We start from the raw sequence: 25883 nt of genomic DNA, 5'->3' as shown, positions 1-25883 counted from the left end.
GGCTGTGAATCCATCAGGTCCTGGACTCTTTTTGGTTGGTAAGCTATTGATTATTGCCACAATTTCAGAGCCTGTTATTGGTCTATTCAGAGATTCAACTTCTTCCTGGTTTAGTCTTGGGAGGGTGTATTTGTTGAGGAATTTATCCATTTCTTCTAGATTTTCTAGTTTATTTGCGTAGAGGTGTTTGTAGTATTCTCTGATGGCTAGTAGATTGTATTTCTGTGGGATCGGTGGTGATATCCCCTTTATCATTTTTTATTGTGTCTATTTGATTCTTCTCTCTTTTCTTCTTCATTAGTCTTGCTAGTGGTCTATCAATTTTGTTGATCTTTTCAAAAAACCAGCTCCTGGATTCGTTAATTTTTTGAAGGGTTTTTTGTTTCTCTATTTCCTTCAGTTCTGCTCTGATTTTAGTTATTTCTTGCCTTCTGCTAGCTTTTGAATGTGTTTGCTCTTGCTTTTCTAGTTCTTTTAATTGTGATGTTAGGGTGTCAGTTTTGGATCTTTCCTGCTTTCTTTTGTTGGCATTTAGTGCTGTAAATTTCCCTCTACACACTGCTTTGAATGTGTCCCAGAGATTCTGGTATGTTTTGTCTTTGTTCTCGTTTGTTTCAAAGAACATCTTTATTTCTGCCTTCATTTCGTTATGAACCCAGTAGTCATTCAGGAGTAGGTTGTTCAGTTTTCATGTAGTTGAGTGGTTTTGAGTGAGTTTCTTAATCCTGAGTTCTGTATTTGTATTTTTAATAGAGATGGAGTTTCACCATGTTTTCCAGGATAGTCTCAATCTCCTGACCTCGTGATCCACCCTCCTCGGCCTCCCAAAGTGCTTGGATTACAGGTGTGAGCCACCGTGCCAGGCCTCAGAATGGCTATTCTTAAAAAGTCTAAAAACAACAGATGTTGGTGAGGATGTGGATAAAAGGTAACACTTATAGATAATAACATATATGTGAAGAAAAGGTAACACATATACATAATTCATGTGGAGAAAAGGTAATACATATATATAATTCATGTATAAAGGTAACAGATATATAATTCATTTATTATATAATATATAATTAATTATATAAATATATAATATATAATGAATTATCTAGATATATAAATACCTTTATATATCTAGACATATATCTTTATCTTTTACATATAAATATCTTTTATAAATATCTTTATATATCTAGATATATAATTCATTTATTATATATAAGAATTCATTATATATAATTATATTAATTATACAATATAAAATATATAATAAATGCATTTATCTTATAGTATAATTAAATGAATTTATGTTATATATTATGTATGTATTTATATTATATACATTACTGTGTAGTAATTCATGTATTATATATCTACATATCTAGGTATATAATTAATTTATTATATATGATTTATATATGAATTTATTATATATGAATTATGTAATTTATTTATTATGTATGAATTAATATAATGTATTATATTATATAATGTATAATATATTATATATTAATGTATAATATATTATATATTAATATATAAAGATATATAATACATGAATTATAGCAATAAAAATAATTAAATCATGTCCCATGCAGTACAGCAACATGGATAAAGGTAGACACCATTATCATAGATGAACTAACTCAGAAACTGAAAATCAAATACCATGTGTTTTCACCTGTAAGTGGAAGCTAAAAAATAGGTACACATGGACATAAAGATGGAAATAATAGGCACCAGGAACCCCAAAAGTGGGGAAAAATCAGGGGGTTAGAGTTGAAAAATAACTGACTGGGGACAATGTTCATTATTCAGGTGACAGGCACATTAGATGTCAAAACCTCACCAATACCTGCACATGTACCTCCATGAATATATAAAAATTTTAAAGTAAATTATTTAATGTATCAAAAAATTTAGAATAATAATTTCTAATAAAAAATTAAAATTTTGGAAAAATAATCTAAATAAAACTATAAACTTCACAAAGCTATAGAAATTAAACAAAACACTCTTAAGGAGCCAGTGGATCAAAGAAGGAATCACTAAGGAAATTAGAAAATACTTACAAACAAATAGAAATATAAACGCAATATTCCAAAACTTATGGAATTCAGTTAAAGAAGTTCTAGTGGGAAAATTTATTAGTATAAATGCTTACAATAAAAAAGAAGAGAAACTTAAAATCAACAACCTAACTTTACAACTTAAGGAAATAGAAAAATAAATGAATAAATAAACTAAATTCTAGCAGAAGGAAGGAAATAAAGATTAAAGTGGAGATAAAATACAGAGTAAAACAATAAACTTAATGAAACCAAAAATTGGTTCTTTGAAAAGATGAACAAAATTGACAAACCTTTATCTAGGTGTACTAATAAAGACAGAAAACTCAAATTACTAAAGTCAGGAATATAAATGAGAACATTATTACCAATTCTACAGAAATAGAAAGGATTATAAGAATACCAAGACCAATTGTTTACCAATGAACTGTATTAGCTTGATAAAACTGACAAATTCCTAGAAATACAAAACCTATCAACACTATGAAGAACTTAAAAACCTGAACAGACTCTTAACTCATAAGGAGATTTAATTAATAATTTAATTAATTAACTAATAATCATAAGCCTTCCTATGAAGAAAATTTCTGGACACAATGCCTTCAAATATGTAAAGAAGAATTAACACCAGTTCTTCTCAAATGTTTCCAAAAACATGAAGAAGAGGAAATATCTTCTAACTCATTTTATAAGGCTAACATTATCCTGATATCAAAGCCAGACAAATATACTACGAAGAAAAAATACAGACCAATGACCATTATGAACATAGATGCAGAATCCTCAGTAAAATGCTAGCAAACTGTGCTATATTAGGAGTATACACTATGACCAATTGAGATTTCTGGAATGCAAGGATGGTTCAATGTATGTTAACTGATCAATGTAATAACCACATTAATAGAATGGAGAAAAAATGATCATCTTAATTGATAAAGAAAAGGCATTTAACAAAATTCAACACCTTTCATGACGCAAACACTCAAAGTACACTCAGTCATGAGGTAGAAGGAAACTACCTCAACATGATAAAAATCCGTATATAAAACCCACAGCTGACATTATACTTAATGATAAGACTTAACAGCTTTTCCTCTAAGATCAGGAACAGGGCAAGGATACTTCCTTTCACCACTTCTCTTCAACATTGTACTGGAAGTTCTAGCCAGAAATGTTAGGCAAGAAAAAGAAATATAAGGCATCCAAATTGGAAAGGAACAATTACAACTTTTCTGTTTCCAGAGGACATAATTTTATAGGTAGAAAACTCTAAGGATTACACAAAACTGTTAGAATTAACGATGTATTCAGCAAAGTGGCAAAATACAAAATCAACATACAAAAACTGGTTTCGTTTCTATACAGTAACAATGAACACTCTGAAAGGGATATTATGAATACATTTCCATTTATGATAGCATCAAAAAGTACTTAAAACAAAGTACTTAAGAATTAATTTAACAAAGCAGTTTAGGATGTCCATACTATTCAAAGTGATCTACAGATTCAATATAATTACTATAAAAATCCCAATGATTTTTTTGCAGAAATGGAAAAATTTACACTAAAATTCATATAAAATCTCAAGGAACCCCAAAAACAATCTTGAAAAGGAAGAACAAAGCTAAAAGAGTCACATTTCCTAATTTCAAAACTTACTAGGAAGCTATAGGAAAGAAAACAGTGTGGTGCTGGCATAAAGGCTAATATATTACCAATGGAATAGAATAAATAGCCTATAAACAAATGCTTGCATATATGGTTAAGAGATACTACTGAATTTTTACAAGGGTGCTGAGACCATTCAATGGAGAGAGGACAGTCTTTTCAACAAATGGTGCTGGAGAAACTAGATGTCCACATGCAAAAGAATAAAACTGAACCCTTACCTAACACCACATACAAAAATGAACTTGAAATGGATCCCACAGGTAAACATAAGACCTTAAAACTATAATATTCTTAGAATAAAATATAGGGCAAAAGCTTCATAATATTGATTTGGCCAGTCATTTATTGGATATGACACCAAAAGTACATGCAACAAAAGAAAAAATAGACTAATTGGATTTCATAATTGTTTTTAAATTGTGCATTAAAAGACACAATCAACAGAGTAAAAAGACAACTCAAAGAATGAAAGAAAATATTTTAAAATCATATAAGAGAGTAATATCCAAAATATATAGAGAATTCCTAAAACCCAACAACAAAAAAAGATGATTTAAAAATTGGAATAGCATTTAAACAGACATTTCCCTAAAGAAGATATACAAATGGTCAATAAGCACATGAAAAGATGCTCAAAATCACAAATCATTAGGGAAATGCAAATCAAAATTACAGTGAGATACCACTTCACACTCATTAGGATGGCTACTATCAAAAAAAAAAAAAAACAGAAAGTAAGTGTTGGTGAAGACGTGGAGAAACTGGAATCATTTATGCATAGCTAGTAGAAATGTAAAATGGTATAGCCACTGTGGAAGACAGTGGAGCATTTCCTCAAAAATTTAAAAATAGAACTACCATGTGATCCAGCAATTCTACTTCCAGGTATATACCCCCAGAAATTGAAAGCACAGCTTTGAAGATATATTTATACTGCTATGATTATAGTGGCATTGTTTATAATAGCTAAAACATGGAATGATTCCAAATGTTCATCAACAGATGAATAGATAAACAAAGTGCAGAATGTACTTACAACAGAATAGTAGTCAGCTTTAAAAATGAAGGAAATTTTAACATACTACAGTATAGCTGAAACTTGAGGGCCTTATGCTAAGAGAAATAAGCCAGTCACATAAAGAAAAATACTATATTATTCCTCTTATGTGAGATACCTATAATAGTCAAATTTATAGAGTCAGAAAGTAGAATGGTGGTTTTTCAGGGGATCGGGGAGGTAGGAATGGGGAGTTATTGTTTAATGAAATGAGTTTCAGTTTTACAAAATGAAAAGATTTATGAAGATAGAGGGTAGTGATGGTTTTACAGCATTATGAATGTATATAATACCACTGAATTGTACACTTAAAAAGGTTAAAATGGTAATTTTTATATTACATGCATTTTACCACAAGAAAAAATGGAAGAAAATGCATTGATTAATACATTGTCAAAATGAGTATAACCAGAAAAATAATTTTAAAACACTTTAATTTGTGTAGTTCTAATTACCATATCAGGACCACACACAGAACCATCTTGTACAAATGTTTCATCTCTGTCTTCAACTGAATAATATGATGTGACTGAAATATGTGAATTTACTGGAGGTGGCGTTCTCCTTGGTAGGTATGTAGACACACATGTTTGGTCTCGTACATGTGCATAAATCACAGATAAATTTGGACGTGATATTAAGTCTCTGTGTTCCCATGTACAGACTAATTTTCCACATAGAATATGTCTAGAAGCACAAGGAAGAAAAAAATTACCTTATTGTTTACTGAGCTAACATAGGTTGCTGATATAGTGAAATTTTTAAAAAGTGATTTACTAATTTAAATCCAAATTTCAACAATTTTCTCTCAGTACATATTTTTTTGCACAATGACTTATGTTATGATTCTTTTTTGTTTCATGAGGCAATCTGGCAAGTGAAAAACTAATGGTTTTTACACTATGACAGCTGTGATCTGTTCCACAATAGCTGCTGAAATTTGAGAAAATGATCTCTGGTCTTCAGTTTTTTCAATAGTAAATGGGATAAGTAATTCTTATACACATTTGAGGTATATAAATTGTATATTTATAACCTATATTATAAATATATAATATATATAAGCTGCATAGCAATGTCTAGCGCATCACAACAATAAACAGGGGCCATTTTTATGGTCATTGTTTTAACATTATAGGCGCTGAACACATATTCTTGTAGGCAGTGGATAATATTGTCCCGCTCAGATTATGTAATGAAGAAAACCTGATCCCCAACATTCGATTTTACTGCATATAATATATTTCCTAGGATTTTAGCAATCTCTAACCTACATTCCAAACAGATTTATAATTTTCTAAATACATACTGAAAAAGACAATATGCAGTGCCACAGTTTCCAAAATTGTCTCCTCTGGTATTAATTTCATCATAACAGAAAATCGGAGCACCTCTTGAACCTATGAACAACAACAAAAACTTAAGTAATTACAATACAGAATTTAAGTTATATTAAAGAAATGATAGACTCAATATGGAAACTATAATGTGATCCATAAGAAAGTTTATAATTACCCAGGACTAAAGTTTCTGGGGGCAGAGCTAGGATTAAAAAACAAACTCCTGGCTGGGCGCGGTGGCTCACGCTTGTAATCCCAGCACTTTGGGAGGCCGAGACGGGCGGATCACGAGGTCAGGAGATCGAGACCACAGTGAAACCTCGTCTCTACTAAAAATACAAAAAAATTAGCCGGGCGTGGTGGCGGGCACCTGTAGTCCCAGCTACTAATGGCGTGAACCCGGGAGGCGGAGCTTGCAGTGAGCCGAGATTGCGCCACTGCACTCCAGCCTGGGCGACAGAGCGAGACTCCGTCTCACTCCTTTTTATAAGCCTAGAAGACTTTCTTCTGCAGCAAACAGAAAACAAACAACATTATTAGAATGCTTCTGTATTGTTAGACAAATAAGCAACTGTCGCCCTATTTCCTATAAATTATTTACTTCCTGCCTTACTTCCCTACCCATTGTGAAAATGCTGTTTACTCTTATTCCAAATGAAACAGTAGAAAAATAGTATCTGTAGTGCAATACTGATGACAAACACAAAGAACACTTCATTTAACTCTCCTTGCTCCACACTAGAGTCGTCATCCATTATTAGATTATTAGATCCTAATAATCACTAAATAAAAATTGTTGAATTTTAACATTAGAAAGAATATCAATGTTCATCTATTTCAGTCCTTTATATATTTAGTTATGTCTAATTTTAAAATTATGAAAAATTCAAACATCTATAATAACTGTTCTATTACTTTGACTTGGTAGTTTAGAGGCAGCTTACATTGATCATGTTAGTCATATGTAATCAAAATAGAGATCATTTGTTGTTACCACTATTAATTGACAAGAGAGCTCTCTTCAATAATTTCACAGACTTTCATACTTGGAGAACATGATCTGTAAATTTCACTCTGTTAAGGAGCACAATCCATACATGTATAAGGTGCTACAGAACAATAATACTTCGACAATAGTATACATTAAGGCTTTTCTGAGTATCCACCTTACTTTTCTCACGGTTTAAATCAGCATCTCAAAATATAAAGTTTCCTTCCAGATCTACCTTCATCCAAAGTAGGCTATCTCCGAACTGTACTTATTTGGACTTTTCAAGCTATCTCTATATATTTATCTATTCCATTGGCTAAAAGGAAGTATAAAATTTTTAAGGAAAAGCTTCACTATCCTATTTTATCACCTGGCCATAATTTGTCAGCCAAAGGAAGAACCTTGTCTGAAATAGTCAAAAGATTGTTGACTATTCATAATTATCCAAAAGAAACTTGTGAAAGACATTATAAATTTAAGGATGTCCAGGATTAAATGGCTAAATACACAATTGGTTCCCAATTTTATGCAATACTAAGTTCCACACATTATTTTACTTTTTCAAACATTTCAGAATATCTTTCAGTGAACTGAGAGGTAAAAGATGCCTGCAGGACCCCAAAGCAGCCTTCACATCTTTATTGTGTTTTCCAGATTATCATAAATGTTAGTGTCTATGTGTTCATTAAAGGTCAAGTCATATTATAGGAATATTTACCTAACTGCCCAGTGCTCATCAAAGCTCCATCACCTGTTTACAGTCTGTTTCTTAAATCCAGAGCAAGTGTAGCTTTAGATAAATTAGTTGAAGCATCCTCAGACCTTCTGTAAGGATTACATTTAAATTTTATAGTGCTATATACTAAATCGGCCTGAACATAGATGCTGAAAACCCTGAACATATTTTATTAGTTGATTAAATAATCATGAAATATTGTTTATTTCTCCTTCTCACACAACTATTCAATAATCCAGCAAATCTTTTACACGTCCCTGGTAAGTATGCTTCTATGATTTGGAAAATATCTACGCCCAGAGCCAATCTTTGTGACACTTTCATAAGAATATTGATCCAATATGGTTTTTGATAAATCATATCTTAAAAATTGAAAAAGAAACATTACCAGGTTAGTTTTGCAAAAACTGTTCATACTTTAGTATGGAATATAATCCTTTTTCAGAGTCTTAATCAGCATAAGTAGTCAAACTTCTGGCCCTCTCTAGAGAAGGAGGTCTCAATGCAGCATGTCAGACATAAATCTTTCTTGTAGAGGCTATCCTGTGTATTATAAAGCATTTAGCAGCATCCCTGACCTGTACTCACTAGAAACCAAGATTCACCCCATCCAAGCTGGGACAACCAAAAGTGTCTCCAGGCATCCTGCCTAGTGGGCAGAGGCCACGGACGCTGCCAAATATCCTACAATGCACAGGAGAAGCATTCTCTGCCCCCACTTCTCACAACAAAATATGATCTGGCCTAAATTATCACTAGTGCTGAGGTTGAGAAACCCTTATATAACTGTTGGATTAGCACTTAACATTTGTTTAGATGATATACAACTCAACTTGGTCATAAAGCCTTATTGAGGGCAAACATAACCAGAAACCAAATAACACCAAAGGTAATAACATCATTTTATATTATACCTACAATAGGAAGTTTCTGCATCTGCAGAGATAACAATGAAGAGGAGCATGCTGTAGGGGCCAGACATTTCCAAAAACAAAATTTAGTAAAGAGCTTAGAAAAAGGTGGTAACCAGTTGAGGTGTTTTTCCTTCACTGGTTTGATTTTTTTGAAAAAAAAAAAAAAAAAAAAAAAAACTTAATATTTAACCTCGTTCTTTTACCATAGATCTACAGATTTCCCTATTTTAAATGCTATTGCTTGATAAATAAGCTATGTCTTTCAATATGACAATTTCATTAGTATATTTTGTCCAGAAACCAACAATTTGGGGGTGCACAATGATTTGTATTAGGCCTGTGGTATAAGAATTCTTATTGTCTGTTTCCTACAAATAGCCTACAGATTTTACCATGCAAAACTAATGCCTACTTCAGAATTATATCAAACCCTGCTCAAGGATCATTTTAGCCGACGATGGCAGGTCATAGATGACCTAGTCAAATAATTGGATATTTGTAGGTCACACATGTCATAATCTAATAATGATACTACCTTATATTTACTGAGTACAGTCATGAGTTGCTTAATGACAAGGATATGTTCTGAGCAACGTATCCATTGTTGTGTGAATGTCATACAGTGTACTTAAACAAACCTAGATGGTATAGCCTGCTACACACCTAGGCTATATGGTGTAGCCTATTGTTCCTAGGCTGCAAACCCATATGGCATGTTATTGTACAAAGAATTGGATTTAATATGTGTTGAAATACAGCTACCATTGAGGGTAAATTTTCATCAGCTTCTATTGCCCTCAGGAGGCTAGCAAAGTGAGATTGTTTTTCAAAAATAAGTACAAAAACTAACTGGTAGTCAAGTGCAGAATTATCGCGTCCTAGATGCATTAACACATGCTCACTAGAAGTGGACATACATTATTTTAAAATCAAGATGCTTTAGAAGTCATGCTTGCCTTCCAAAAAAAAAAAATTTGTACTTTTTGGGGCAAATACCCCTGTACTCCCACAGTTCTCACAAAGGACTTTAAAATCTCTCAAAATCACTGATAATACTAAATACACAGTGAATAACATAACCCGTAAGACACCTGATTGGCAATCCACTATGTGGCTCTAATTTTATCTGCCTAGCATTGAGTCCTGGCTTTACTTAAAGAAACATTAGATCATAGATCTGGAGTACTGTCCCATTCCTCCTAATTTTACTGGTCATTTGTTTATATGGTTTTGTTTTTGTTTTTGTTTTCCAAGACAGCGTCTTGCTCTGTCGCCCAGTCTGGAGTGCAGTGGCATGATCTCAGCTCACTGCAACCTCTGCCTCCCGGATTCAAGCGATTCTCCTGCTTCATCCCGAGCACACCAGCTAATTTTTGTATTTTTAGTAGAGACAGGGTTTCACCATGTTGGCCAGGCTGGTCTTGAACTCCTGACCTTGTGACCTGCCCGCCTTGGCCTCCCAAAGTGCTGGGATTACAGGCATGAGCTACTGCGCCCAGCTCTTTGTTTGTATGTTAACAATGTTCTAAAGTCTATAGCTATTGTCTTGCCATATGGTACAAATAATGATTCTGTCAGAAAAGCAGAACAAAATTATGAAAATCATCAAAACCTCCATCTCACCTTCTCCTTAAATTCCTGGCAGTCACATTGCTGTAGACAATATTTAGAGATCTATGACCTGGTTAGAGAAGACCTCAAGGTAGGGCTAAGAATGAAAAATTTCACTCTCTTAGAGAACATGCACTGCATACGTTCAGGAATTTGTATCTTCCAATGAGGCAAATGACCTTTATAGGAAATTATCAAAATGGACTAGATTGGTAATGAACTGAAGCCCTCACTTACCAGCAAGCGCTTTGAAACCCAACTAATCAGTGATTAGCCCTGCTTTCCTCTGATTAAAAAACCTTGTTTCCTTTCAACTAAACCCCCACCACAAATTCTATATAATATTTTGAAAAACTGCATTTTCACTTGAGGTTTCTTTTCTGTGGGAACAAGAATTCCATATAAATTCAGAGAGGTTTTTTGTTGTTGTATTTCACAATCATGAAAATTTTGTTTTTGCACCAGGTGCAGTGGCTCATGCCTGTAATCCCAGCACTTTGGGAGGATGAGGTGGGCAGATCACTTGAGGCTAGGAGTTTGAGACAAGCCTGGCCAACATGGTGAAACACTGTCTCTACTAAAAACACAAACTTAGCCACCCATGATGGTGTGCTTCTGTAATCTCAGCTACTCCATAGGCTGCGGCAGGAGGATCGCTTGAACCCAGGAGGCGGAGGTTACAGTGAGCTGAGATCACGCCACTGCACTCCAGCCTGGGAGACAGACAGAAACTCTGTCTCAAAAAAGAAAAAGAAAAGATAATTTTGTTTTTTCTTTAACATTAATATACATTATGCAAGAATTCAGTCATTAACACATATGTTTACATTTTTGTTCCATAAAATTCAATAACAGACTTTGGAATAATCAGAATTTAGGGACTAAGAAGAAAATTATGATTATTACCTCTTCTGATTAAATCATCACATTGTTTGTCAAAAGTCCGACAGTTTCCTTGGAAACAGAAGGCTCCACCCGAATCACAATATTCTCCATCACGTACATAAGTGTCAGGCAAACAGTATGGAAGGTTCCCATTGCAAAATTCAGTGAAATCACATTCTTTATCAACTGATTTCCTACAAATCGTATTAGCCGGTTTGAGCTAGGAGGAAAGAGAAACATAAAACTTTAAATTTCAATGATATTTAAGTTTTATTTCTCTGTAGGCTCTATATGCTGGTCCATTTTTTTCCCTAAGTTTCTAATAGCAATTAGAAAATTAAATCTTCTTGTTAACTATTTAAGCATCACACGGGATTCTTAAAATTTCTCCTTTTAAAGCCTGCAATATTTTTTAAATGTTTATGATGAGGATTTATCGTTTTATAAATGGCTGCTGATTTCTTCTTTGAGATTGATATGGAGAAACCAGAAACTGCCCAACTGAGCAGAGCCAAAATGGATTACAAGTAATTTTTATATTCCCTAGCTCCACTTTGTCTTTCTTTCCTTTATGGATGTCTGCTTATCTTTGAGTTTCTGGCTTCTCTTATAAGCATTATCCATTTTTTTATGCACAAGAAATTTAATCACATAAATGATGAAGATATTCTAAGAACATGCAGGAAAAAGTTTATTTCATATTTATTTCAAATTTCATGTTGCAAAAAACTTAAAAATAACTTCCATAATTACATATTTCTGATCTGCTTCTGGGCTTCCCTTTCTACAAATTTAGTTTTGCTAAGAAGCATCTAATCATCATCTCTGAAAACTCTTCTTTCTTCAACACATGCCCCAGTCTCTTATGGCTATTGTCATTATCCTATGCAAAGTAAATAAAAATTTTCCTAGCTTTCAAAGGTCCTGAAGGCCCAGCTTATATAACATTTATCTTCTCAAAATTGTTTTTCGCCAACTTTTTCTTAAGTTTTCAAGTATTTGCTATCTGTAGAAAACCTCACAAAAATTTTCCAGGTGATGCATGAGAAGACAAATACAATATCTACTGTGTCACTCAAGCTTACAGAGTCAACACTTAATTCAAAACTAATGATTGAAAGTGTTTATAGAGGAAAATTTGCATACGTATAATGAGAAAGTATCAACACTTGTTTCTTCAGAATTTGTTTCCTTTTACGAATTGGTATAAAAGGCAATCGTACTTTTATTCTAACTTTTTTTTTTTTTTTTTTGAGACGGAGTCTTGCTCCGTCGCCCAGGCTGGAGTGCAGTGGCGCCATCTCGGCTCACTACAAGCTCCGCCTCCTGGGTTCATGCCATTCTCCTGCCTAAGCCTCCCCAGTAGCTGGGACTACAGGCACACACCACCACGCCCGGCTAATTTTTGTTGTATTTTTTAGTAGAGACAGAGTTTCACCATGTTAGCCAAGATGGTCTCGATCTCCTGACCTCGTGATCCGCCTGCTTCAGCCTCCCAAAGTACTGGGATTACAGGCATGAGCCACCGCACCCGGCCTATTCTAACATTTTTAAAAATACCTATGAACACTCACTTCCTCAAATACTCTTTGAATCAAGCTTTATCATCCTATTGGCTCCTCCATTGAGAGGCAGAGAAAACTCTTTTAAAAATATTTTTACTTTGTAGGTATATAAGAGTCATGACTTTAGAATGTTGAAAAAATATATTTTCACAATCATGGAGGTAAAATTAAATAAATTGAATTGTGTTGCTCAAGACGTGCACCTCATGGCCTCATCTTTTTTTGTTCTGGATCTCATCTTTATTATTATTATTATTAATTATTTCAATCGTTTGGGAGAACAGGTGGGGTCTGGCTACATGGATAAGTTCTTTAGGTGTGATTTCTGAAATTTTGGTGCACCCAAGACCCAAGCAGTGTACACTGCACCCAATGTGTAGTCTTTTATCCCTCACCGCACTCTCATACTTTCCCACACATCTCCAGAGTCCATTATATTACTCTTATGCCTTTTCATCCTTATAGCTTAGCTCCCACTTATAAGTGAGAACATACGATGTTTGGTTTTCCATTCCTGAGTTCCTTCACTTAGAATAACAGTCTCCAATTCCATCCAGGTTACTGCAAATGCCATTATGTCATTCCTTTTTATGGCTGAGTAGTATTCCATTGTATATACACACACACATATATATATACACAATATGTATATATACACATACATACATATATACCACAAATTCTTTATCCACTTGTTGGTTCTTTGCCCATCTGTTGGTTGATAGTCGTTTAGATTAGTTCCATATTTTTGCAATTGTGAATTGTGCTGCTATAAACATGCATAAGCAAGGGTCCTTTTCATATAATGACTTACTTTCCTCTGGGTAGATGCCCCCAGTGGGATTGCTGGATCAAATGGTAGATCTACTTTTGGTTATTTAAGGAATATCCATAGTCCTTTCCACAGTGGTTGTACTAGTTCACATTCCCATCAGCAGTGTAAAAGTTTTCCCTTTTCACCACATCCACACCAACATCTTTTTTAAAAAAAATGTTTCAATTATGGCCATTCTTGCAGGAGTAAGGTGGTATCACATTGTGGTTTTGATTCACAATTCCCTGATAATTAGTGATGAGTATTTTTTCATATGTTTGTTGGTCATTTGTATATCTTCTTTTAAGAATTGTCTATTCATGTCCTTAGCCCACTTTTTGATAGGATTATTTGTTTTTTTTTGTTTTTTTTTTTTTTTGAGATGGAGTGTTGCTCTGTCGCCCAGGCTGGAGTGCAGTGGCGCAATCTCGGCTCACTGCAAGCTCCGTCTCCCGGGTTCACGCCATTCTCCTGCCTCAGCCTCTCCGAGTAGCTGGGACTACAGGTGCCCGCCACCATGCCTGGCTAATTTTTTGTATTTTTAGTAGAGATGGGGTTTCACCGTGGTCTCGATCTCCTGACTTCGTGATCCGCCCGCCTCAGCCTCCCAAAGTGCTGGGATTACAAGCGTGAGCCACCGCGCCCGGCCGAGGATTATTTGTTGCTGTTGTTTTTCTTGCTAATTTGTTTGCATTCCTTGTAGATACTGGATATTGGTCCTTTGTCTGATGCACAGTTTGTGAAGATTTTCTCCTACTCTGTGTGTTGCCTGTTTACTCTGCTGATCATTTCTTTTGCTGTGCAGAAGCTTTTTAATTAAGTCCCATCTATTTATCTTTGTTTTAGTTGCATTTGATTTTCGGTCCTCAGTCATGAAGTCTTTGCTTAGGCCAATGTCTAGAAGAGTTTTTCCATGTTATCTTCTAGAATTTTATGGTTTCAGATGATGTTAGATTTAAGTCTTTAATTCATCTTGATTGATTTTTGTATAAGGTTGAGTGATGAGGATCCAGTTTCATTCTTCTACATGTGGCTTGCCAATTATCCCAGCACCGTTTGTTGAATAGGGTGTCCTTTCCACACTTTATGTTTTTGTTTGCTTTGTTGAAGATTAGTTGGCTGTAAGTATTTGGCCTTATTTCTGGGTCTTCTATTCTGTTCTATTGGTCTACTTGCCTGTTTTTATATCAGTATCATGCTGTTCTGGTAACTATAGCTTTGTAGTATAGTGTGAAGTCTGGTAATGTTGTACCTGCAGATTTGTTCTTTTTGCTTAGTCTTGCTTTAGCTATGTGGGCTCTTTTTGTGTTCCCTATAAATTTTAGGATTGTTTTTCTGGTTCTGTGAAGAACGATGATGGTATTTTGATGAAAATTGCATTGAAATTATAGATTGCTTTTGCAATATGGTCATTTTCATATTATTGATTCTACCCATCCATGAGCATGGGATGTTTCCATTTGTTTGTGTCATCTATGATTTCTTTCACCAGTGTTTTGTAGTTTTCCTTGTAGAGATCTTTCACCTCTTTGGTTAGGTATATTCTTAAGGGTTTCTTTTTGCAGCTGTTGTAAAGGGGGTTGAATTCTCGATTTGATTCTCAGCTTGGTCACTGTTGGTGGATAGTAGTGCTACTGGTTTGTGTACATTGATTTTGTATCCAGAAACTTACTGAATTCATTCATCAGATCCAGGAGCTTTTTTAATAAGTCTCTAGGGTTTTCTAGGTATATGGTCATACCATTGGTGAACAGCCACAGTTTGACTTCCTCATTATCAATTTGGATCCCCTTTATTTTTTCCTCTTGTCTGATTGCTCTGGCTAGGACTTTCAGTACTATGTTTAATAGAAGTGGTGAAAGTGAGCATCCTTAACTTGTTCCAGTTCTCGGGGGGAATGCTTTCAACTTTTTCTCATTTAGGCATGTCCCTTCTATGCCAATTTTGCTGAAGGTCTTAATCATAAAAAAAATGCTGGATTTTGTCAAACGCTTTTTTATATGCATCTATTGAGGATCATATGATTTTTGTTTTCACTTCTGTTTATGTAGTGTATCACATTTGTTGACTTCTGTATGTTAAACCATCCCTTGTTTAAAACCCGCTTGATCATGGTAGATTATCTTTTTAATACGCTGTTGAATTCATTTATCTAGCATTGAGTTGAGGATTTTTGCTTCTATGTTCATCAGTAATATTGGTCTGTAGTTTTCTTTTTATGTTACGTCCTTTCCTGGTTTTGGTATTAGGGTAATACTGGCTTAATAGAATGATTTAGGAAGGATTCCTTCTTTCTCTATCTTTTGGAATAGTTTCAGTAGGATTGGTACCAATTCTTTCAATGTCTGAAAGAATTCAGCTGTGAATCCATGTAGTCCTGAACTTTTTTTTGTTGGCATTTTTTTTATTACTGTTTCAATCTTGCTACTCATTATTGATCTGTTCAGAGCTTCTATTTCTTTCTGGTTTAATCTAGGAGGGTTGTATATTTCCAGGAATTTATCCGTCTTCTCTAGGTTTTCTAGTTTGTGCACATAAAAGTGTTTACAGTGGCCTTGAATTATCTTTTATATGTCTGTAATATCCGTTGTAATGTCTCCTATTTTGTTTCTAATTGAGGTTGTTTGGATCTTCTCTCTTCTTTTCTTGGTTAATCTCACTAACGGTCTATCATATTTGTTTATCTTTTCAAAGAACCAATTTTTTGTTTCATTTATTTTTTGTATTTTTTTATTTCAATTTCATTTAGTTCTGCTCTGATCTTTGTTATTTCTCTTTTTCTGCTGGGGTTGGATTTGGTTTGTTCTTGTTTTCTGAGTTTTTTGAGGTGTGACCTTAGATTGCCTATTTGTGCTCTTTCAGACTTTTTGATGTAGCCATTTAATGCTGTGAACTTTCCTCTTGGCACTGCTTTTGCTGTATCCTAGAGGTTTTGATAGGTTGTGTACTATTATCATTCAGTTCAAAGAATTTTTAAATTTCCATCTCGATTTCATTGGTGACCCAATGATCATTCAGGAGCAGGTTATTCAACTTGATATATTTGCATGGTTTTGAGGGTTCCTTTTGAAGTTTATTTCCAATTGTATTGCACTGTGGTCTGAGAGAGTACTTGATAATGATTTCGATTTTCTTATCTTTATTGAGATTTGCTTTGTGGTCTACCATATGGTCTATCTTGGAGTATGTTCCGTGTGCTGATGAACAGAATGTATATTCTGCAGTCATTGGGTAGAATGTTCTGTAAATATGTGTTAAGTCCATTTGTTCTAGGGTGTACTTTAAGTCCATTGTTTCTTTGTTGACTGTCTGTCTTGGACCTTTCTAGTGCTCTCAGTGGAGTATTGAAGTCCCCCACTATCATTGTGTTGCCATCAACCTCATTTCTGAGGTATAGTAGTAATTGTGTGTGTATAATATATATAATATATAAAATATGGTATATATCAATATTAATAGATTTTAAAGAAGAGATATACTGTAATACAATAATCATATTGGACTTCAATATTCCACTTTCAACAACAGACAGATAATCCAGACAGAAAATTAATAAGAAAACATCAGATTCAAACTACACTTTAGACCAAATGGACCTAATATACACATAAAAAACATTCTATCAAACAGCAACAGAATATATATTTTTCTCAAGAACACATGAAATATGCTCCAGGATAGATCATATGTCAGGCAGCAAAATGAGTCTTAGAAAATTTAAAATGATTGAAATAGTATCAAGTATCTTTCTCACCACATTGATATAAAACAAGAAGTCAATAACAGGACTTGGAATTTGGAAATTTTGCAAGTATATGAAAATTAAGCAACATACTGATGAACAATCAACGGATCAAAGAAGAACTTAAAATGAAAATTTAAAAATATTTTGAAATATCTTGATACAAACAATGATAGTCACACAATATACTAAAACTTATCAGATGCAGCAAAAATCATTCCAGTGGGGAAGTTTATAGCAATAAATATCTACATCAAAAAAGAAGAAAGATATCAAATAATCAAACTAATGTAATTATACCTCAAGGGACTAGAAAAAGCAAAATCCAAAGTTAGTAGAAAAAAGGAAATAAAGATAACAGAAATAAATGAAATACAGGCTAGAAAAAAAGTAATGAAACTAAGAAATATTAATTGTCATAGACTTTGTGAAGTTACGTATTAACTTTTAGGTTTTTGTCTGATAGAACAGGAAATAATTCCTGTCATTTAGAAAAGATAACCAAATAAGTTATTGTTTCTTTCCTGTGGATATTAACCAGGAAACATAGCAATATTACACTAACATTCTTTTGTTTCCAAATCCTATTTATCTAGTTTTGTTACTACTCTTGAACAAGCCTATTATTCTTCCTAGTTCCCTCATTAATGAGTTGAATAAAAGTTTGACACATTAATTGTATATTATGAGAGTAGCCCTTATAATTTTTCGAAAATTATGCTTTTTTCAGGGTCAGTCTATTATTTTTTGCTTATTCATGTGTGTGCATGTGTGTGTGTGTGTGTCCAGAAATCTGTGGCAATCTCAAATAAAATGTATTATAAAAAAGAATAGCTTACTGAATTAGCATATTTCCAAAAAACAATTTTCAAATACATTGCACCCCAAATATATATCTGTTAAATAATTAGAATAAACACTGTTTTTAAAGTTAGGAAATTGTGAGCCTATAATGTGACTTGACAAGATAAGTAATGGAATTTTTTATTTTTTAAAAAGGTTTATTACAGATTTATTTATAATTGCCAAAATTGGGAAGTAAACAAAATGTCTTTCAATAGATAAATATATACATAAACTCTGGTACATTCATATAATTGAATATTATCCAGTATAAAAAGCAATTAGCTACCAAGCCATGAACTATAGCTATAGAACATAGATGAACTATAAATATATGTTGGTAATTGAAAGAAGCCAATCTGAAAAGGCTACATGCGTATATTCTTACAACTGTATGACATTATGAGAGACAAAAGTATAGGCACAAATTTAAATCCAAACATTCTGATTTCAGTTTTGTTCTATTATGCCACATTGTTTCTCACCACGTGATATTATTTTCAATAACACCTAGATATTCTTATTGACTTTTTCTTTTTAGAGGTATCCACTGCTCCACTGACATACTGGATGACATTTCCATCATTCTACAATTCTCACTGTAAAACCTTCAAGGTCACCATTTTAATAAATATTTCCCACAGCCTACAAATATGCTCAAATCATTTTTTTCACTTATTATCAACTAACACAACTCTTGAGTCCACAATCACTAAATTCAAGAGAAACATGTTTCTTGGCCACTACGTGGGAGTTTATCTTCATCAGGGTGACCTTTTCTGTTTTTAACTTTATTGAGGTTTAATTTACAACTTATATACCATAAAATTCACCTATGTTAAGTGTACACTTTAGTGATATTTTAAGAAAATTTACATAGTTGTGCAACCAGCACCACAACCCAAGTTTAGGACATTTCTATTAGCACAGGATAAGATCCCTGGTATCCATTTATAGTTAATCCCCGCGCATGTGGCTGGCCCCAGATAACCACTAATCTACTTATTGTCCCTATAAATTTGCATTTTGGGACCTTTTCTACAAATAAAATGATAAAATGGGTGGGGTTTTGTATTTAGCTTCTCTTGCATAGTAGTGTTTTTGAGATTGTAGTATGTATGAGTATTCTGTCAACGTTTATTGCTCTCTAGTATTCCATTGTATGGATATATCATCGTTTTTGTCAATTAGTTTATAGATATTTGAGTTGTTTTCAGATTTTGGTCATTGAATAATGTTGCTATAGACATCCATATGCAAATTTTTGTAAATACATGTTTTCATTTATCTTGAGTAGATCTAGGAGTAGAATCCTTCGTTCAATTGGTAAACTTATGTTAAACTGCTTAAGAGACTGTCAAACTGTTTCCCAAAGTAGTAACACCATTTTTTGGTCCTACTAGCAGTCTATGAGTTCCTGTTTCTCTATGTTTTCACCAATATTTATTTTCTGTCATTTGATTACAACCATTCTAGTGGGTGTCTTGTAGTATCTCGTTTGAATATACACATTGCTAATGACTAACGATGTCTTTACTATTTTTCATGTATTTATTATTCCATGTAATTATTTTGTATATATTTCTATATATTTTGTATATCATTGTATATAACTTTGTATATATTTGCCTATCTTCTTTAAACAGGTATTTTACCTGTTCAAATATTTCATACATTTGTAATTGGATTGTTTCCCTTCAATTATTGAGTTGTTAGCATTATTAATCGATTCTGTATACACGTACTATATCAGAAATACAGTTTGTAAATATTTTCTCCCCCTCTGTGACTTGTCTTTTTATTGTTTTAATAGTGTTTTCTGAGGCACAAAGGTTTTTAATTTTGATAAAGTCCAGTTTGCCAACTATTTCTTTTATGAATTATACTTGTGATGTTGTATCTTGGAAATTTCTGCCAAATCCAAGGTTATGAATATTTTTTCCTATGTTTTCTTCCAATAGATGTATAGTTTTAACTACTGCAATTAGGTTGATTGTCTATCTTGAGTTAAATTTTGTGTATGGTATGATAAAAGGGTCCAAATTTACATTTTTGTATGTGGATATTGAATTGTCCCAATAGCCTTTGCTGAAAAGACTATTATTCCTCTATCAAATTGTCTTGACACGTTTGTCAAAAATCAATGGACTATAAATATAAGAGTTTATTTCTGGACTCTCAATTCCATCCCATTTATCCATGTATTTAATGTTATGCCAGTACAATGTTAAGCTAGATTACTTTAGCTTTGTAGCAATTTTTGAAATATGAAATGGTGACTCCATCAATTTGTTCTTCAGGATTCTTTTAGCACTTCTGGGTGCCTTGCGTTTCCAGAATTTTTAGGATTATGTCATCAATTTCTGTAAAGAAGCCTACTAGACTTTTGCCAAAGCTTGTATTAAATCCATAGATCAATTTAGACATGTACAGAAAAGAGTTAACATAGCAGACTTCAGACTGCTATACTTAGAAAGGTATATTCGCAAGGCTGGCCTTTGGCTGACACCTCAGTTACAGTTCCCACACCATTGCCTAACTAATAAGTCACTGTGCCTGAACTTGTTATTTATAATGAACAACCAATTTCCATCTAAGAGTCTGGAATTTGGGTAGATACTAGGCAAAAGATGCCTATGTGACCAGCCTCTAATAAAAACCTTAGGGTCTGGGTTCCCGGCAGTCAAGATTTCACACATATTGTCATAATTCATTGCGGGAGGAATTAAGTCCATCATGGGTGACTCTACTAGGAAATGACTCTTGGAAGCCTGTGACTACTTTCCTTCATACTTGACCCATGAGCCTTTTTCCTTTGCTAATTTTGGTTTGTATCCTTTTTCTGTAATAAATTATAGTGATGAGTACATTCTATGTTCAATCATGTGAGTCTTCCTACTGATTTACTGAGCCAAGGGGGTAGTACTGGGGACCCCTGACAGAAGGGAGAATTGCTGTCTTCACAATACCATCTTTCAACCCATTTACATGGAAGATCTCAGCATTTATTTAGGTTTTTGTATTTTTCTCAGAAATTTTTTGTTGTTTGCATGTATATTTTGTATTCTTAATATATGCCTAAGTATTTATTTTTATGCTATTGTGAATGAAATTCTATTCTTAATTTTATTTTTCTATTTTCCATTGCTAGTATATAGAAGTGCAATACATTTTTGCATAGCAATTGCGTATCCTGTGACTTTGCTGATTTCATTTATTTATTCAAACAGGTATTTTGGTAAATTTCCTAAGATTTTACATACACAGGGTCGTGTAATCTGCAAATAAAGACAGTTATACTTTTTGTCTTCCAAGTTAGATGCATTTTAATTTTTATTCCTACCTGATTTTACTGTCTTGGACCTCCAATACAATGTTTAGTAGAAGTACTGAGAGCTTGCATCCTTACTTTCATTCTGATTTTAGGGTGGAGAGCATTGAGAATTTCATGGTTAGTATGATGTTAGCTGTAGGTTTTTCATAAATACTTTGCATCAGGTAGGGGAAGTTCCCTTCTATTTACAATTTGTTAGTAATCTATAATGGGTGTTACATTTTGTTATATCCCTTTTCTGCATCACTTGAGATGATCTTGTATTTTCTTGTCCTTTATTATATTAGTATGTTGTGTTACATTAACTATACCACTTTTGCATTACTGAGATAATCCTTTTTGGTCATGGTGGATACTTCCTTTTATGTTTCTTTATTCTGTTTGCCATTTTTAAAGGAGTTTTTGCATCCATATTCATGAGGGATATTGATCTATAGTTTTCTTTTCTTGTCTTTGTCTAGCGTTAGTATCAAGGTAATACTGTTCTCATAAAATAAATTTAGAAAGTTTCCTTCCTCTTCTATTTTATGCAAAAGATTGTGGGGTATTTCTGTATTATCCCTTCTTTAAATATTTGTTAGAATTCACCAGTCAGGCTATCTGGACTTAGGTAGTGAATTATCAAACTGGCCAGAGCTTTACCAAATATCCTATGTAATTGCTCTATCAGGAGATTTGTCTCTGGAAAGATCACATGAAACATTTCTTCTCAAAACAATCTGGCATTAGAATTGAGCATCAAACCATGATGGAGCCCATTTCAATAGTCACATAAACTCTGTCTGGTAAACCATCCACCTCTACACTATAGCAAATCTGCTGGTAAATTCAGAAGCTGATATTCATATGCAAATGAAATCATTTTTATCACCTTTAAAACAGGAACCAACTTAAAAATTGTTTGATTAGTCAACCACATTTTTTTTTTAGCTTAACATCTCCTTTTTTTTTCTTTCCAACTTTTTTTTACATTCAAGGGACACATATGCAGGTTTGTTACATGGGTAAATTATGTGTCACAGGGATTTGCTGCACAGATAACTTTGTCACCCAGGTAAGCTTATCTGCTTACCCAATAAGCAGTTTTTCAATCCTCATTCTCCTCACACTCTCCACTCTCATCTAAGCCCTGGTGTCTGCTGTTTCCTTCTTTGTGTCCATGTGTACTCCCACTTATAAGTGAGAATATGCAGTCAACAACATTTTAGAATGTGGTTCTAAATCATCTTACCTAATTATGATTTGAGTTGACAATTTTGATAGAATCCATACTTTGAAAATAACTGTTAGCTACATACTTTTGTTTCTCCATCAGTAACACTGAGAAAAAAAAAAATCATGGATCAATAATTCTGAAGAGTCACATTGACTGGGACCAGTACGCTATTTCTCTATTAGTCATTAAATTAGAGCAAAACAGGCCACTTTTCTTCCTTTATGTATACATCTTCCTTTCAGGTTGATGTAATCCCATTTGTATATTTTTGCTTTTGTTGTCTATGTTTTGAAGTCATGTCCAAAATAAGGATCTCTCTACCACTTCATTTATTCCCTGAAGCCTCTATGCCAATTATTTTCTTTGTTATTAAGGTTTTAGCTCAAATGTCACCCCTCAGAGAAACATTTCCTGTTTACTCTGGCTAAAATACCCTCTTTTCTCACTTTTTATTCTATCGTCCTATTTTATTTTATTTTTAAATCACCACTGTCTGAAACTATCTTGTATAGTGTTTGCTTATATGTTTATTCTCTTTACTATCTCCCACTAGATAGTGTGGAGTAAACTATTTCCTGAATTAGTCAATGAACAAATAACTTTAAGCTGTAAATGAACCTGTCTGCTTCTAATGCCAACCTTTTATCTCATCCTATTTTGGCAAGGTTTGATCTGCACATTGTTACTCTACGTAATTTTAGGAATAATATGAGAAAGCTAAACAGAATGCTGGAAGCCACTGATTTTTTATACTGATTTTAAAAACTTACTATCTGTGTGTTCAGTGCTATCTCTTTTTTTCTATTTTTCTCTCTGCTATAATCCTTACATTTGGCTCTAATTTCTTATATTTATCTTCCATGTCAATAACTAGTTTGAGCCACAAGAATTCTGATATTCTCTAAGTTTGGCGTTTATCTTAAGTTTAAATTGTGAATGTAGTTTATCTGTAATGATTCTTCATTTTATTCACCTTCAGTTTTATTTTGTTCTATTCTTACAACATTCTCTTAGTTCAAAGATGCCAAGCCTTGCGATTTTTTTTTGAGAATGGTATTTTTTTTTCTGAAATTGCTTATAGATCCTATAATGACTTAATTTGAAAAGCATACACTCCCTCCAATCTTATGGATGTCTGCCATTTACCCTGTTCCAGAGTTTGTTGCGTTTTCCCAGAGTATTTCGGTGAACTCTGCTGGGTGTGGAAAATTATTTGGGAATTTTTTAATTGATAGATAAAATTACATGTATTTATCATACACAACACAATATTTTTTTTTGAATGTCATTTTTTCCTTTCTTTTTTTTATATATAATTACTTTTTTTAAAATTTATTTTTATTTTTTTATTATACTTTAGGGTTTTAGGGTACATGTGCACAATGTGCAGGTTTGTTACATATGTATCCATGTGCCATGTTGATTTCCTGCACCCATTAACTCGTCATTTAGCATTAGGTGTATCTCCTAATGCTGTCCCTCCCCGCTCCCCCCACCCCACAACAGTCCCCGGAGTGTGATGTTCCCCTTCCTGTGTCCATGAGTTCTCATTGTTCAATTCCCACCTATGAGTGAGAACATGTGGCACAACACAATATTTTAAAGTGAACTATATATATAGTTCTTTTGTAGCGAGAACATTACTATCCATTCTCTGCATTTGTCAAAAATACAACGTAATTATAGTAACTATGCTATACAATAGTTATCTTGAATTTATTCCCCCCCCAACTTAATTATACATCCTTCAACCAACATCTCCCCATTCCTTCCTCCCTGCAACAACCATTCTAATCTCTAATTCTATGAGATCAACGTTTTAAGATTCCACATATGAGTAAGAGTATACATTATTTGTCTTTCTGTACCTGGCTCATTTATCTTAATATCCTTCTGGTTTAACCATACTGCCACAAATTACAGAATTTCCTACTTTTTATGGCTAAATAGTATTCCACTGTGTATGTATGCCACACTGTCTTTATCCAATCATCTGTTGATGGACACAGAGGTTGATTCCATAATTTGGCTATTGTGAATAGTGCAGGAGTAAACACAGGAGTGTTAATGTCTCTTCAACAAACAGATTTTATTTCCTTCGGATTCATACCCAGTAGAGGAATCACTGGGTCTCATGGTAATTCTATTTTTAATATTTTGAGGAACTCCCCTATTGTCTTCCATAATGGCTGTATTAATTTACAAGCCTATAAACAGTGTGTAGGGGTGCTCTTTACTCCATATCCTTGCCAAGACTTGTTATCTGTTGTCTTTTGATCATACCCATTCCAGCAGAAGTGAGGTGATAGCTCATTGTGGTTTTCATTAACAAGATACTCAAGATAGTAATATTGAGCACTCTTTTTGAGGTCTCACTCTGTCACCCAGGTGGATCATGGGCATCTCAGTCATGCAACTCGGCCTCCTCAGCCTTCCCCTGCCTCACCTCCCCGCCACCACGCCCGGCTAATTTTTTGTATTTTTAGTAGAGACGGGGTTTCACCGTGGTCTCGATCTCCTGAGCACTCTTTTAATATACCTATTGGCCATCTATATGACTCCTTTTGAGAAATGCCTATTCAGATCTTTTCCACATTTTTTAATTGGGTTGTTTTCTGGCTATTGAGTTGTTTGGATTCCTTATATATTTTGGATATTAACCCTTATCAGATGTATAGTTTTCAAATATTTTCTCCCATTCTGTAGATTCTCTCTTCATTTTTTTGATTGTTTCCTTTGCTGTGCAGATGCTTTTGAGCTTGATGTAATCCCATTTGTATATTTTTGCTTTTGTTGTCCATGTTTTTGAAGTCATGTCCAAAATAATAACTGACCTGAACAATGTCATGAAGCTTTTTCCCTGTTTTCTTCAAGTAGTTTTACAACTTTGAGTCTTATATTTAAGTCTTTAATCCATTTCGGTTTTATTTTTGCACATAGAGAGAGATAAGGATCTAACTTCATACTTCTGTATGTGGACATCCAGTTTTTCCAACACCATTTATTGAAGAAACTATCCTTTCTTCAGTTATGTATTCTTGGCACCTTTGTAGAAAATCAGTTGACTGTAAATGAGTGGAATTATTTCTAGGCTCTGTATT

General features: G+C 33.6%; 1 protein-coding gene across 1 annotated transcript in view; it reads right to left on the bottom strand.

Moving 5' to 3' along the window:
- LOC116461778 (disintegrin and metalloproteinase domain-containing protein 5) overlaps window positions 1-25883 on the bottom strand; it is a 128337-nt gene that overhangs the window by 40793 nt on the left and 61661 nt on the right. The window contains exons 14-16 of the mRNA XM_058433413.1: window positions 11290-11488; window positions 6101-6191; window positions 5247-5478 (exon numbers count right to left, since the gene is read on the bottom strand). Of these exons, the coding sequence (XP_058289396.1) occupies window positions 5247-5478; window positions 6101-6191; window positions 11290-11488 (522 nt within the window). The remainder of the gene's footprint in view (window positions 1-5246; window positions 5479-6100; window positions 6192-11289; window positions 11489-25883) is intronic.

The sequence above is a fragment of the Hylobates moloch genome, unplaced genomic scaffold (genome assembly GCF_009828535.3).
Source record: "Hylobates moloch isolate HMO894 unplaced genomic scaffold, HMol_V3 SCAFFOLD_22, whole genome shotgun sequence".
NCBI classification, from domain to species: Eukaryota; Metazoa; Chordata; class Mammalia; order Primates; family Hylobatidae; genus Hylobates; species Hylobates moloch.
This window is presented reverse-complemented; position numbering and strand designations above follow the sequence as displayed.